The sequence below is a fragment of the Pyxicephalus adspersus genome, chromosome 7 (assembly GCF_032062135.1).
Source record: "Pyxicephalus adspersus chromosome 7, UCB_Pads_2.0, whole genome shotgun sequence".
Lineage (NCBI taxonomy): Eukaryota > Metazoa > Chordata > Amphibia > Anura > Pyxicephalidae > Pyxicephalus > Pyxicephalus adspersus.
In genome coordinates, this window is record NC_092864.1 from 32,717,473 (window position 1) to 32,731,882 (window position 14,410).

At 39.8% G+C, this 14,410-nt stretch overlaps 1 protein-coding gene across 2 annotated transcripts in view; it reads right to left on the reverse strand.

Moving 5' to 3' along the window:
* Positions 1 to 13,942, reverse strand: part of SPEG (striated muscle enriched protein kinase) — a 165,175-nt gene extending 151,233 nt beyond the window's left edge. Inside the window, exon 1 of one of the 2 annotated variants that reach the window (XM_072418030.1) lies at positions 13,205 to 13,942. In XM_072418030.1, the coding sequence (XP_072274131.1) occupies positions 13,205 to 13,631 (427 nt within the window). In that variant the 5' untranslated portion in view covers positions 13,632 to 13,942. The remainder of the gene's footprint in view (positions 1 to 13,204) is intronic. The other variant, XM_072418031.1, reaches the window with a different exon arrangement.
* Between the last annotated feature and the right edge of the window lie 468 nt (positions 13,943 to 14,410).

A 14,410-nucleotide genomic window follows, 5' to 3' on the forward strand; every position in this document is an offset into this window, starting at 1 on the left:
ACCCTGGATGAAAATAAATGTGACATTGTAAGCTTATTAATACCATACTACAGTGAATGTGTGCCACAATCAAAGCTATAGAAGATGCAATGAAATATTAGAGTGTGTGACATTTTTTTGGCCAGGCAATGCATATTTCATATCGCACAACCATATTGGTGCAATATTAGCCACAGCAACCCACATGGCTGTCATGGAGCCCAGTGTAGAAGCTAGAAAATTAAAGCTGTGTACACACTTGAAATAATCATCGTTGGACACGAACGACTAACGTCCAATCGTCCGATAATCATTAACAAAAAAAGCGCACAGCGACGCCAACAAACAAGGATTCTCGCTGGAAACGAACGACCGTCCCAGCAGATCTGATTGAGCGATGATTGTTCACTATCTATTGTGTGTACGGTCGTTCAGTGATCGTGGATGGTTCCGCAGTACACTTTCTCCTTTACGTGTCACTTCCTCCATTGTTCAATATCAATTGTATCTAGCGTGTGTACACTTTTGGTGGATTATATTTGAACGATAGTATTGTTACAACATGTACAGAATTGTGCACAATACGATCGTTCAAAATAATCGTGAATATTCGTTAGTTGTTTGTTTTCTAACGATAATTATTGCAAGTGTGTACTTAGCTTAAACCGTAAAGTTTTCAATAAGAAGGGCTAAAGTCATCCCTTGGGTAATGTGCCACAAGATAACACATTGGTGCATTTTAGTACCATTCATCCTAAATGGAATCCCCACATACCTTGCTGATGAAAAAAAAAATTGCATGCACTGCAGATGAAAAGGCTGCCCAGGCTCATTGTACTGCAAAGCACAGCACAGAGCACATCTTTGCAGTTGTGATATTATGATTGCATAGATGTGAACCAGAGTAGAAAGATTTACTGCATCTTCCAAACCTAACACATTATGTACATGATCCCTTAAGGTACATACACATATCAGATGATTGACGTGTGTACCGAGATCCCCTGGAATCTTTCTTTGCCAACTGATTGTAACAACCAATGTGCATTCATATAGCAGAGGTTGCATTGGGGTGGCACTTGCTCATCCTCCACCTTCCCCTCTCCATAGAACAGCACGTCACTGTGTGTACATTGCTTTTTTGTTCATCTGTAAACCATCACAAAAGATCCTTTCAGAGACAATTATCTGGTCTGTACGTCTTTAGGGATGATATCACTACTGTAATACGTCAGATATTGAAATACTATCATTGCACTCTTGTCGTCATTATGTAACATGTCAATCTGTTGTATGCAATGCATGCCGTTGCCCAAATAAAAACTTTCCCAAAGCTAGAAATTGTTCTTGATCCCTCTTTGGATACGTTAGCTTCCAAATTCTAAATGCATCCACCTCTGCTCTTAATATTCTATGCACACCTGCACAGAACAGAGTATACTGTATGTAATGGCTGCAGATATTCTCTGCGTCTTCACCTTGGCCCGTGTTGATGATCATATGATGATGACTAAACTGAGCCGGTCATCCAGGATGGAAATTATTTTCCTAGACCAAAGATAGATCTGTTTATATTGTTTATGATGCCGATAATTTATAGAGGTGGAGAGCTGGGGTCATCATGGGAGGGATTGTGATGTTCCCAGCATGGGCTACTGTCCATTTCATCCTTAGCAGTAGTTCAGTTACAGATATCTGTTAGTTAAGTGACCATCATTCTTTTTCACAGTTTCCTTGACGTCTGAGCCACTCGTGTCCCTGCGCTGTCACACATAGACATCAGTTTTATTTTCTATCCCTTGTTTTCAGAATGGGATAAGGCACCCGGAATCCTTGTAGTTAACCGGTACTGAAAAAATGGTACACAATTTCCTAAATGCAAATACAACAAAATGCCAGGACACAACTTTATCCAAGGCATGCAAATATCTACCTGATCATTTGATGAAGTTATCATTTTCATAATGTGACCAAGGAATATAACAATTATCAGTGAATTTCAATTAAAGTGGAACTATAGTTCAGCAAAAATAACAATGCAATTAGACAAGTTAATTATTCCAGAAGCGACAGGAGATCACTGTCCTCCATCATTCTGCACAAGATGGAATGGGGACAGGTGAGTGCCAGGTATTCCAGGGGCTGTCTGGACTGAATTAATTTCCGCATGCATGTGCAGGAGTTATATCATCCCAGCCCAGCTTATTAAGATGGTCGAAGACTGGAACCAAGAAGAGAAGAAAGAAGACCGCGGTGCCTGGGATGGAATTTGGACAAGTGAGTGTAATTAAAAAGGCAGGCAGGTCAGGGTATTTTTTGTAGAAGGCCTAATCTGCAATAAAGTACCCGCCTGATCTCTCTTTTTTAGAGTTAGGGTCTGGTTCTGCTTGAGTTTTAGTTCTGCTTCAATATTCTGAACACTTCAAAATAATTTGAAAAATTTCTACATCTGATACGTTCATTAAAATAGTGTGTGATTCTGCATTAAAGAGCATTGCTTAGGCATTTTCTGGTATAGGGTGACAATGATCAGGCCTTTTCACTCTGTTGTGCTTCCGCAGGGTCACCCTGTTACATAAACAGCAGTTGGCCCTTTCAACAAATATTACAAGGACATTGACCACTGTTGTCACCCAGGAATCCCACCATGAATCCATCACCTTAGTGCATGTACACAGGAAAAGGCTGCAAAGTTGGAAATTTAGGACTTCAACAATCCAGATTTTATTAAAAAGTGAAGTGTGGTACAAGGTTTCTTAACAAGCTAGGAGTATACAGATTGTGAATGTTTATTCTTGTGCTTTATATATACTTTCAGGTTTGTATCTGATATCTACTAAACAAAATAGTGTTTACAGTATATTGCCCAGAGCGACCACTTAGGTTGCAGCTGCCATGTATTTAGTATTGGCTAGACGGTTTTGGTATTAGTTGCCAAGCCCCATGTAAACAGGTTATTTTAAATCTGTGCCATTATTTCCTCACTGCTTAAATGACAACGTCTACTAAGACAAAACTTCAAAGCCAGCAGTATTTTCTTTCTGTAAACCAGGGAGGGACAGCTGGACACTACATATACACAAGGCGGTAGGAGGCTGTAAACGAGCAGCTTTGCTCCTGCACAAGGGCCAAATCCTCCATGTTTGGGTGTAGGAATGCGAATGTACCTCCTCAAAGAACAAACACACAAAATCTAAATAAAGATCTCAACCGCCTGGTCCAAGCCACCAGACTCCTACCCTGGCAGGGAAGTCATATTCTGGCCATCTGCCTGGCCTTTTTGCCCTCTAACTACAGAACAGAAGCTCCATGCACGATTGTAGATTAGTTAGATAAATGAAACCTAAAGTGACTCTAGGAACTAAATGTTCTGTTCTGGGCCTGACTGGCACTGCCGGATTGTGGTTAACGTCCACCAATAGATTTTCAAATGATGAGGATATGCATTGGGGTCATCAAGCTGTGAAATAAATTACCACGTTGAAGTTGTCACAGGAACAAGGATCCTTTACATTTGAGGAATAACTTTACATTGAAACCCCCTTTCTGATGACCCAAGCACTAACGTAATCCCTAAAGTTCATTCAAACAACCTAACCCTCTTTCAAAGTTGCCCTATCTTGTGCTGGAAGCCACCTTGCCAAACCTGACAGTTCAGATAATTCTGAGCTGGCCTGGTGCTGAACTTTCGGCTACCAAAAATACTAATGATAACTATCTGTTCCAATCAGCCTTCTGATCCAGATGTCCTTTCCAAATACCATCACTATGCTGGTAACCCTTTTTCTATGCACTGATGACCAGTTTGCAAGTATCACAAAACGTACAGTCACTTCTAGAACCAAAGTCCAAGTATTTGTCAAAATGAGTGCCAGGAAGTGGTGACACACTGACATTTCAGAAGTTGATTAGCAGAAACTAATTTTCTTGTCCATGTGGAATTATTCTTTACCAAGAGATGCATTTGATGGGGTAAAAAAATATGGCTGACAAAGCATGTAGCAATGCCCAAAAAACGTATATTTGAATATAAGTACAAGAAGTGTGCACACATTTGCCACATACACAGTTGTTCATGTAATGCAGTATAACACTAAGTCCCAAGGAGGGGTGGCGTACAAGTTCTGTTCATCTACATTTTGATTTCCCATGTTCATCTCAAGGGCTGGGAGCCTCAACATAGAGCCTGATGATACCCGGAGCATCATCTGAAGTTCATTATACATGCCTGTTCTCATACAGAATGTGCAGTCTTCTTTTTCTATCAAATATATTTGAAAATACTTTAGAAGTCCAATCCTACCCACTACCTCCCTCCAAGATCGCTCTCCTTTCCACAACAAACAATAAAGCAAATAGACAGTGTAAAAAGAAAAATTTACATCTGGTCTGCTGTCCAGTGAAACTAAAGTTCCACTTTTAAGTTTCCATGATCAGGCCGGTCATTATTGCAGAAAAGGACAGGCAATGTGCCAGGATAAATGAACACGCAGGAGTTACATAATCCCAGCACGGCCAAACAGGATGGACTAATATTGTTTGTAGGAGGAAGAAGAAAAGAAAGATGGCTGAACTGAACCCTTTGTTGGAATGCAGATTGGTGAGTTGCACAGATTTCGTTCCACTTTAAAGCTACGTACACACGTCCTATGGTTCGCGCCTATTTATTGGGTCAGGCCTGATATCGGGTGAGAATTTGGCGTGTGTACAGCGCCGGTTCTCCATCGTCCGAACTACCATCCTGGCGGATCCACAGACAATAGACGACGAACAATCGTAATGCAAGGTATGTACAGCACTCATTCATGCATCTTTCAGTCTTTTGCCATTGGAAAGGATCTTTCACAATAATTGCAGGTGTGTATACGGCTTAAGTGAAAGTAAAATGTAACTTCTTTAACAGTGCAGTGTTAAGATAAGTAATGCGTAAGCTCAGCTAGTCCGCTTCTATGAAATCAGTCATGTATGAAGATGACCAGCGGTCATCACATGGAAATAGAGTGTCAGTGTTGAAATAAAAGCACGAGAATAAACTGGTAGGATGGATTTTGGAATAAGCTTTATGTACTTGAAGATTGTTAAGTACGTTATAACATATTATGTGAAACAGCTAGAGTATATGGAGAAATACTTAAATGGGGTATAGAGTCTTTAGAATAATGAAAACAAGAGGTCAAGCCTCGTGCTCTTTTTCTTTAATTTCTTTAGTTCTCAAGATTTAGGAGTTGATTCACCAAAGGAGTTTGGGTTGTTTTTTGCAAGAGATAATTTTCTACTCTTAGCAAAAGAGGTGAAGTTCTGCCAACTTCAGCAATCTGATCATGTTAAAGGAAAAATCATGTTTTTTTTTACACTTCCTTTTACGAAGGATTGTAAATTATCACTGCATTCACTATGCTAAATGTATTAGCCTTTGCAGAATGGTAATTCACTTTGCTAATTGAACAGCTTAACCTCCTTTAACAAGATAACCCCACAATTTAAAAATGGATTCAGGCCACAGTTTAGTGTCAGGTTAAGTGCAGGAGATCATTTTAAACTATCAGAGTGCGTGCTATGAATAGAGACCTAGAAATGGGTACATAAGGGTCGACTCAGCTTTTTTCAATCATTTTGGAGGAACCCTTGAAAAAACTTTCAGGTCTTATGGAACCTCTGACAATAATACCAATATCCAAAACTCACAGTATTTTAGTGTGGCAGTCATTGGGAGGAATGCCTCTTATAATGCTGTCCATTGGGAAGAATACCACCTTTACAGATGGCCAAAAAGATCATTGTGTCCGTTAAACTGACCTGAGAGACACAAATTGCTGATTGCTTAAGGAACCCCCAGCAACCTCAGGAGGGTAACTTTATTTCCCTGATACAGAGAGTAGTGCTGTGTACAATACTTCCTTGGTAAAATGATTTCCTTTGACTTAAAAACAAAGAAAAGCCTTGTGTTTGTGAAGGATTTGCTAATGATGCATGAAAAGTTTGGCCCCATTTCGTATTCCGTAGCCTACACGTTGCATTCCCACACATATGTTACAACGCAAATGTGATACACAAAATCTGCCAGGCATTTTGATAAAAATACTTGGATGTAATAAACAAGGGGGCCAAGAATCTGATTAAAACATTCATCAACAGCTCTGGGTTTTGCAGGTATAGTTTACAGATTCAGGGAAATGTAAATATACACCTGTTTTGGTTTGCCACATGACTGTTTTGGAGAAAGTAAGACACCTTTCATCCTTACAGTGGAAAACTGTGCAGTTAGCGCAAAGCAAACTGCTGCTATGTGCCCATGGGCAGCAAACTGCACCACATGTAAATATGGATGCACACAGTTGTGGCTGCGGCTGCAGTACAGTCCTTCTCCCAAGAAAAGGAAAAAGTGGCCAAAAATAACAGGCTCTCCTTTTGTAATTGTTTACTCTGATTTTACTGCACGCTGTGAGCTTTTACAGTGTGTATTACAAGCTGAGGCAATTCAGATAGAACACGGCTCATTTCCTGGCTGGAAGACATCCAGCATTATTTAGGACTTTCTGTCTCAGCTCGACTTTTCCCTTCCTGCCCCTTTCATTCATTAAGTTTACATATGTGCATTACCTAGGGTGCTCTGCATAAAAGTACAGCCTTACTAGGAACTACCACTCCTCTATACTGACACCGACACAATTCTAGGAAGTTAATACTTGCATTATTTCTCTCTATAGCCGGGGCACTGCCTGCATTAAGGCTGAGGGTTTTGAAAAAATTAGTAAGCCTCAGTCTCTCGAAATTGGCCCTTTATCTACTATACCATATGTATTGCCTTAAATGCTGAGTTCTTTTAACTCCTAAAACCTGAGTTTTCTCTTGAGGTCCTTTTGAAAGTGAAATGGTTGCCTCCTACTACTACTACTACTACTACTACTACACATTATTTATATAGCGCCATCATATTACGCAGCGCTGTACAAAGTCTATAGTCATGTACCTACTGGCTGTCCAGTGCTGGGGTCTTATCAAGATCTAGAACATGCATCTGTATCAGTGATGTCAATGCAAGGCAAAAGTTGGGGACTGTCCAACATGGACATTTTTGCACCACTAGCAGTCTCTCAGAACCGGCATTGGCAAAGGACCTGGATGGAGAATTTAGGTGAAGATAACTTAAATAAAAAAAAGAGAAAAAAAAAACAGAACCCCACAGGATAATAGGAGAAGAAGATAGAAGAGAAAGTTGTTAATTTTTGCCCAGAGGTGAGCTTTTTGTGGTTGCCATTGTATGGGTTGTCATTGAGAACAAATGGCAACACAATGGAAATATATGAATCCAGCCTAGAAGACAGTAGTTTCCACTTTAATATGTTGTCTGACATTCTGATTACTCCACTGAAAACTAATGTGACTCAACACATTACAAAAATAATGATCATTTATTATTTATGACTTGGCCTCCTGCGTATCCGCACGTATCGCAGAAGGGGGTAAATGTGTCTTGAACAGCATTCTGCAGTGTCACTGCTGCTGGGGAACTGCAATGATGTTCTCTTTCCTTCTCGCTTTCTTTATATAATACAACAGTCAGTCTTTGCTTTCATTTGTCTACAGTTGTTCTTATTGCTGGAAAGAACTGGAAACTCATAGATTTGTACATATAGAACTACTTTAAAGGTCTTTCTTTTAAAGATATAGTCTCATATTTGAGTGCTAGTGATTTATTAATCATGTGCACCTTTGCTGCTGCAAATTTAGTTACACTTTCCTTTCTGTGTTATATATTTAATTGACCATGTGACCACAAAGTCATCTATCCAAAACGTTCAGTTCAAACACAGGCCCTATGCTTACCTTCTGGTGGCCCTTGTCTTGAACTATCACCAATTCACTGCTTCCCTGAAGATATTGGTTTAATAATTGCACTCCTGCATCATATAATGGCTTATCCGGTAGCCATATGTGTCCTGTGGTGGCATACTTTGGTGGCATTCTTTTCCAGCATGATGGAGTCCTTGTGCACAAAGCTAGCTACTTGCAGACATGGGTTGATTGGTCTAGGGAAGAGGAACTCAACAGAGCCCTGACTTCAACTCTACTTTGATCAACAAGAACGTCAGTTGTCATCCAGCTCTTCTCATCCAACATCAGAACCTGACTTCAGCTTATATTAGGCACATATTTCCACAGACACACTCCAAAATGTTGTGGAAAGACTTCTTGGGCTGTCATGGGGGTAGCCAAAGCTAGGCAACTAGAGGAAGAACAATGGTGGAAGACCCTCAGGATAGGTTTCCCTTGAGAAATTAAACAGTATTCTAAATATACATTACAGGAGATACAAATGAATAAATATAATGATACAAACATGATATTCCAGCAAATACATTCAGGAGAGATAGCTTCTTATGCAAACCAACTCACTTTGTTGACTGTTAATGCTAAGCAATGTGCAGAAAATGTCTTTGTATGGGCTCAGACATCCGCCAGACCGAACGCTCCCCATTAGTATTTCAAACAAGCTTCTTATCCTCTGTTGAGATTGGATTCATTAACTGAGCTAACATTGCAATGGACAGGGATCCGTTCCGGTGACACAGGAATGACATTGCAAGGGTAAACACACATTAAAATGGCTGCAGAAGGCTTTGAATGTAACTCATTACACTAGAGAATGCTTACAAGCATAGGGGTCATTCACAAATAACTGATACATTTCCATGTATTCTCTCATGACAGGAGAAGAGTACATAAAACTTAGTAATCATTTATAACAGTTTTTCAAGCAAATAATATTAGGGATAATATGCAAATGAGCTTCTCTTTTTTAACTAAAACAACAAGAAAAATTAGCTGCCAGTGTCTGTTTTGCTTTAAAGGACATTTGGTTTCAGTGGAATTGTTCTTTATATGCAAATAGAAACAATAAAACCCAAAAAATTGAAAATAAAAAAATGCAACCTCTCCCCAATTCCTGATCATTAAACAACATCATGGGACAGCAGTATTATTGTAAGATTTTACCCAAAATGATTATGAACAATTGTCTCGATTTGCAAAATTCAAGTGTTAAATTCAACGTATCACCTTCTGATTATTCAAGTGAATTGCCTTGGTCTCCAGTATAGGGTGCAGAAAGTATGTGTATGGGGGTTCAGATCAGAATTATATGGCTTGGAAATCATACAGAAAAGTGTAACATTAGAGCAGACATTCTATAAATCAATATTATTTAGGAATCTATACCATGTTTAGAAGAAACACAAGGCGTCAGCAAATGGAATTCATTCTCCTGATATTGGAGGCAGTTTGTGGGGTTTATTAAAAATATTATGACAAATGATGAGATCTATTTTTTAATAGAAATCAAACTCTGGCCATTTTTTCATTAAAGTGAGGTATCCACCCACCTAGAAATGATATTTTATCTTACTGTGTTTGCTGATCAGCTAAACCACATGTTGGCCTTCTATATTTGTGGTTAATGTACAAGTGAGCAATCTTCCTATGAATTTGCAGTTACCCCCCAATAACAGGATATTTTAAAGCTGAATGATGACATCAATAGTCACACAACGTAGAAATTAGTTAAGAGCCTTTTTGATAATAATATTAGGGTATTTGCAACAGGTTTTGAGTGATTGGAACTCCCACTTTTTCTGGATTTCAGAAGCCGTTTTTATGTTCCAAGGCAGCCTATCTCTTTTTTTTTTTTTTATATGGGTTTCAGGAAATCCCTTCTGTAGTTACTATATCCACAGCATACAGTACATTAGCTTAATACTTCTTACATTGCTGGCCATTGAGAAGAATGTCACCCTCACAGAAAAAAAAATATTGATATCACTTAAACTGACCTGAGATGCCCAAAGTGGTCACAGCTCAAGGAACCCCTAGCAACCTCTGGAGGAACCCTGGTTAAGAAACACTGTTCTAAGGTGTATCTCATCCAGTGTTCAATGTATGTCTCATCCATGTGTTCATTTTTTGCTACTGGAACTGGAAAAGACAAACCATAGCATTTAAAACCCAAACCCAGACACAGATGTCCAAAGCCACACATTTTAGTCAAATGACCAGACACCTCCAGAAGTCCTGAAGAAAGGAGAGCCCCAATCCACCATAACACGTTACCTGCACGCTACTTTTATAACCCATTAGGACTTTAAACAAACAAACCATTGTGTTGTATGATTGCCAGTATTTGGCATTTTCCACCACATCCCCATAGATATTGATCGTCTGATGAACTACTATTCCTATCAGAAAGAAAGTGATGGCAGCAAGGAGTTGAGATAGTTACGGTAAGTATTAATCAGCCTAGGACCACAATACAATTTATACACATTACCACTGTTGAACCCAAAACTGAGTGCCCAACCAAGCAACTCTAACAATAGTCAAAACCCATCCAGAGCTGCCACAAGTCCAAGAAACACATATATTCAGAATCCCCAAATTATACTAAATGCAGAAAAGTGATTTATTTCTTGAATGACCTCCCTGGACTGAATTTTTTTTTTGTGATCCTGGTCTTGGGATGATCTTTATCATCAATATTATGAATCAATTTTCAATGAATCAGAGGTGACTACCAGTTTGATCAAAAAACTGAACAAGGATCAAAAATAATGTTTTTTCTGCTAAAAGGTGATTAATGCAATGGGAGCAGAAAGGCAGAAAAAAAACAGTAACTACTTTGTACATGAAAACTAAATATTTTAAGCATAATCACTGATATGATGATAATGTTTAGCCCCCAGTTATGATGTTTACATTTATGTATATCTCAGTTTACTTGAAAATGACTGCTCTAAGAAATCTGTCTTGGAAGAAATATGGATGGCCTCCACCACTGACTTCCTTCTAAAAATTTTATATTTCTGGATGTAATGCTGTGTCTTTAGCTTCCAAACTACTTTGATCAAGTTTGAAGGTCATTTTGGTCTCATGAGCCACAATCTTGTTTTTGGTCACTGGGTCATACAGTCCTAAAGACAACTAGGCAATTTATTTTACAATGGCAGCCTACATTTTTTACTCAGTACAAATTAACTTTAAATAATTATTCTCTGCCTCTCCTTCCTGTCTGCCACACAAATGCCCTGGTGTCAAAATAAGGGGTGACACCATCCCCATTGTCACGTGGCACTGCATTGTGCTATAGATGGGCCTATGCACTGCATCATATATTGTCTGCTTATTACTTGATGGATGTGAGCCACCACTAGGACCATCAATGGAAGTAAATGGGGTATAGGAACATATGCGATAGGCACATAACCCTGCTAGAATGTTCTTTTTGCAAAGGCTGTGTGGCATGGAAAGGCTGTGTGGCACTAGGCTGGTTGTGTGTTTTTGGGTTAGTGTTGAATAGAGTTAGGATGAATTAGACAACCCATTAGGGGTTCTTTTGCTGCCTTTCCAATTAAGTAGATGTTATGGGAAATACAGAATTGTAGACTTGGTACCAGAAGAAGCAAGGGGAAACCTTCCAATTAATACAACAATCAAGGTGACAATTTTCCAAAAGGCAAATTTCCATCACTAGATCTTCCCTCGCTTCCTTTTTTGGAGCCAGGCGGGAGACTGGGCCCCGTCAATGCCCACCTTCGTGTTCCTGCCTTAAACCTTGTAAATAGCAAAATGAGCTGTATAACTCTCAACACAAAGGAAAATATAATTAGACAGTTGGTATCTGATTGGGATCATGCCATGCCAGTAAAGAAAATGCCAAAAGCGAGGCTTCCCATATGCCTATTGCAATCCTTACCAAAGTCAATCAAAGCAATGGCAGGCAAAGCTCCTGCCTTGCCTAAAACCCTGTTATGCCTTCTCCTGTTCCATCTCTAGGACAGGAAGAAATCCTCCAGAACAAGACACAGAAGGCAAAAAATAAAACTGACTTGGGTTTTACCCCTTTCCTAAAGTATCCAATGCTAAAAATACATAAACATTGACCTTAAATACTCAAATGTGAGGCTTGCACTTATGGATGAGGGGGAATTTAAAGTCATGCCTGTGTTATTCTAGGGATTTAGAATAACAATCACTGAGACGGATCTTAGCAAAATTCCAGAAGTATGCAAGTGATAGCGATAATTTAATGATATAAATTGAATCCGACTCTGGAACTCTGATACGTTTTTCTAAGTTATTTCCAGAAGTAAACAAATGGGATAGTTATGAATCTTTTGTTATAATTATTTAAAAGTCTACAAGTGCATGGCCCTGAACAAGCATTAACGTAATGTTTGAAAGGAAGATGCCAGGTGTTATCCTGGTTAGGACTATTTTTAGTCCCAGGCTCTATCCCTGTAAAGCTGCCCTTTGCTCCTTCAGACACCAGCCTCTGTTAAGGCAAGGTAGGGGGGAGTTTGTTTATTCAGCATCATCATAAATTATTATAATGTCACACTACCCAAAGAGTAATATTTGATTTTATGATACCCGAAAGTTGATTGTATTTAATGTTTTCTAGGCACCCTTTGGAGTCTCACTCCTCCTGTGTAGTGCAGAGCAAAGTATGGGTTGGCTCACTATATATAAGAAAAAAAAAACTCAGAGCAGAAGCATTTACCAAAGCCATTCCTAAAAGTAACATTTTATTTTTTGGCACATTAATCAAGTAATGATGGCTATCTCAAGACTTTTCTGCTTTCCCACCTTGCAGTTTTTCAGCTGCATTATCAATAGTATTTAGCATATTATAAATCCACCAAGAAAGTGCGGACCACCTTGTAATGACGGCAATGGGGGAAAGACAAGGTCACATTAAATAAGAAACTAATATGTAAAATAATTCTCCAATATCTATGAAAATTTAAATATCCGCACAGATGCACAGACCCTTTAAATATCAGGTATGGGCAGACATAGACTATACTTATGCAGTTGCCCTTCTTGTACGCACATTTACAAAATAGATTTAAAGAAATGAAAAGCGGATTTTAGAGTATCAGTTTGCTTTGAGGAATTTCACGGCTAGTTGCTCTCTCTGGTATGTGCTGATGAAGTGTATAGAAGCTATACGGATGAAGTTCACAAATTACCAATCCATCAATCGCCACCCAGAGTATTAAATCCTTGTTGCATCATCTCCATGTTGCGCAGCTTCATTTTCCTTTTGTTGTACTTGTCATAAATTACTAAGACTTAAATACAAATTGAGCTTTACTTACATAAGAGGTGCATAAAGTTACAGTATCTTAAGGACTCAATATAATGTATAAAACAGTTGAATTGTTCTTACCTTCTAAATCAATGATGGCAAGCACAGCGCTGGTCACAGCCTCTCCCATTGCATTCTGTGCCACGCAAGTGTAAACCCCAGCATCCTCCATCTTGCTGTCCCTAATGCAAAGTGTCCCGTATTCCTCTGCTCTGGGGTCAAGGGGCTTCTTGTTTTTGTACCAGTTCAGCGTTGGCACTGGGTTTCCTGACACTGCCACCTTTAGGCGGATGTCACAGCCCGTGCCAATGGCTGCGTTCTTAAGCTTGCGCAGAAATTGAGGAGGGCAGGGCTGCAACTGGTCATGCTCCGGTGTGACTTTTTGGTGTTTCAGGGGCAAACTGGGGCTTGGTGGAGTTCCAAAGTTCTTGGTAAATGATCGTGTCTGGGGGCTGGGAGACCCGTTCCCATTGGCACTTAAGTTCTTCATCACTTGGGCACGTTGCATGGTGAATGTCAATCCTACTTCAAGCTATAAGGTTAAATAATTATAAAGCAGAATCCAAGCAAGTCTAGAAGTCCAGAGTGCCCTGGGTGCAGCTAGTAATAATTTAATTGTAAAGGCGATGGTAACGTGGAGGGTGCCAGAAAGAGAGAGACATGAAGGAGGGGGCACCAGCCCCGGGTGGTAAAAGGGACAATCAAATTCCTTACAAATGCAATTCCAAACTCTTGATAGGGAATGGTCCCCTATTATCCATGCACTTGTCCTTCGAGGTGAGGCCTGTGATGGTGGAAGACCTTGCCCCTAGGTCTGAGCCCCCTCTACGTCTCCCTCTTCTCTTCACTCTGTCCTGCAAAAGAGACCCTGCAGACCTGCTAAACACTGAAGTTAGCCCCCAACCCTCCTGTCACCCACCCCTCCTCCTTCTTTTCCCTACCCTTCCAAAAGTGGCACTGACAGCTGCCTCCCCTCCTGATATGTGACATAACTTGGCTGAAGCTTTCCATCCCCTTCACTCTTCATCTTCCTCCCTCCTCTGTCCACTGTCCACCCTCCCAGCGCTCATCTACTTGTGCAAAGAATAGAAACTGGCCAGGAACTTACCATATTCAGATGACAGGAGCTGGTCCTACACACTGAGGATCAGAGCAGCAGGTGCCAGGACATGTACAATCTAAGCACATATAGTGTCAAATGTTGATCTTTAATCTTTTTGAACGCCTAAGGGATTCTTCAATGCTTTTAAAACGAGCAAGCATACTTTACCCGCAACTTCTCGAGTA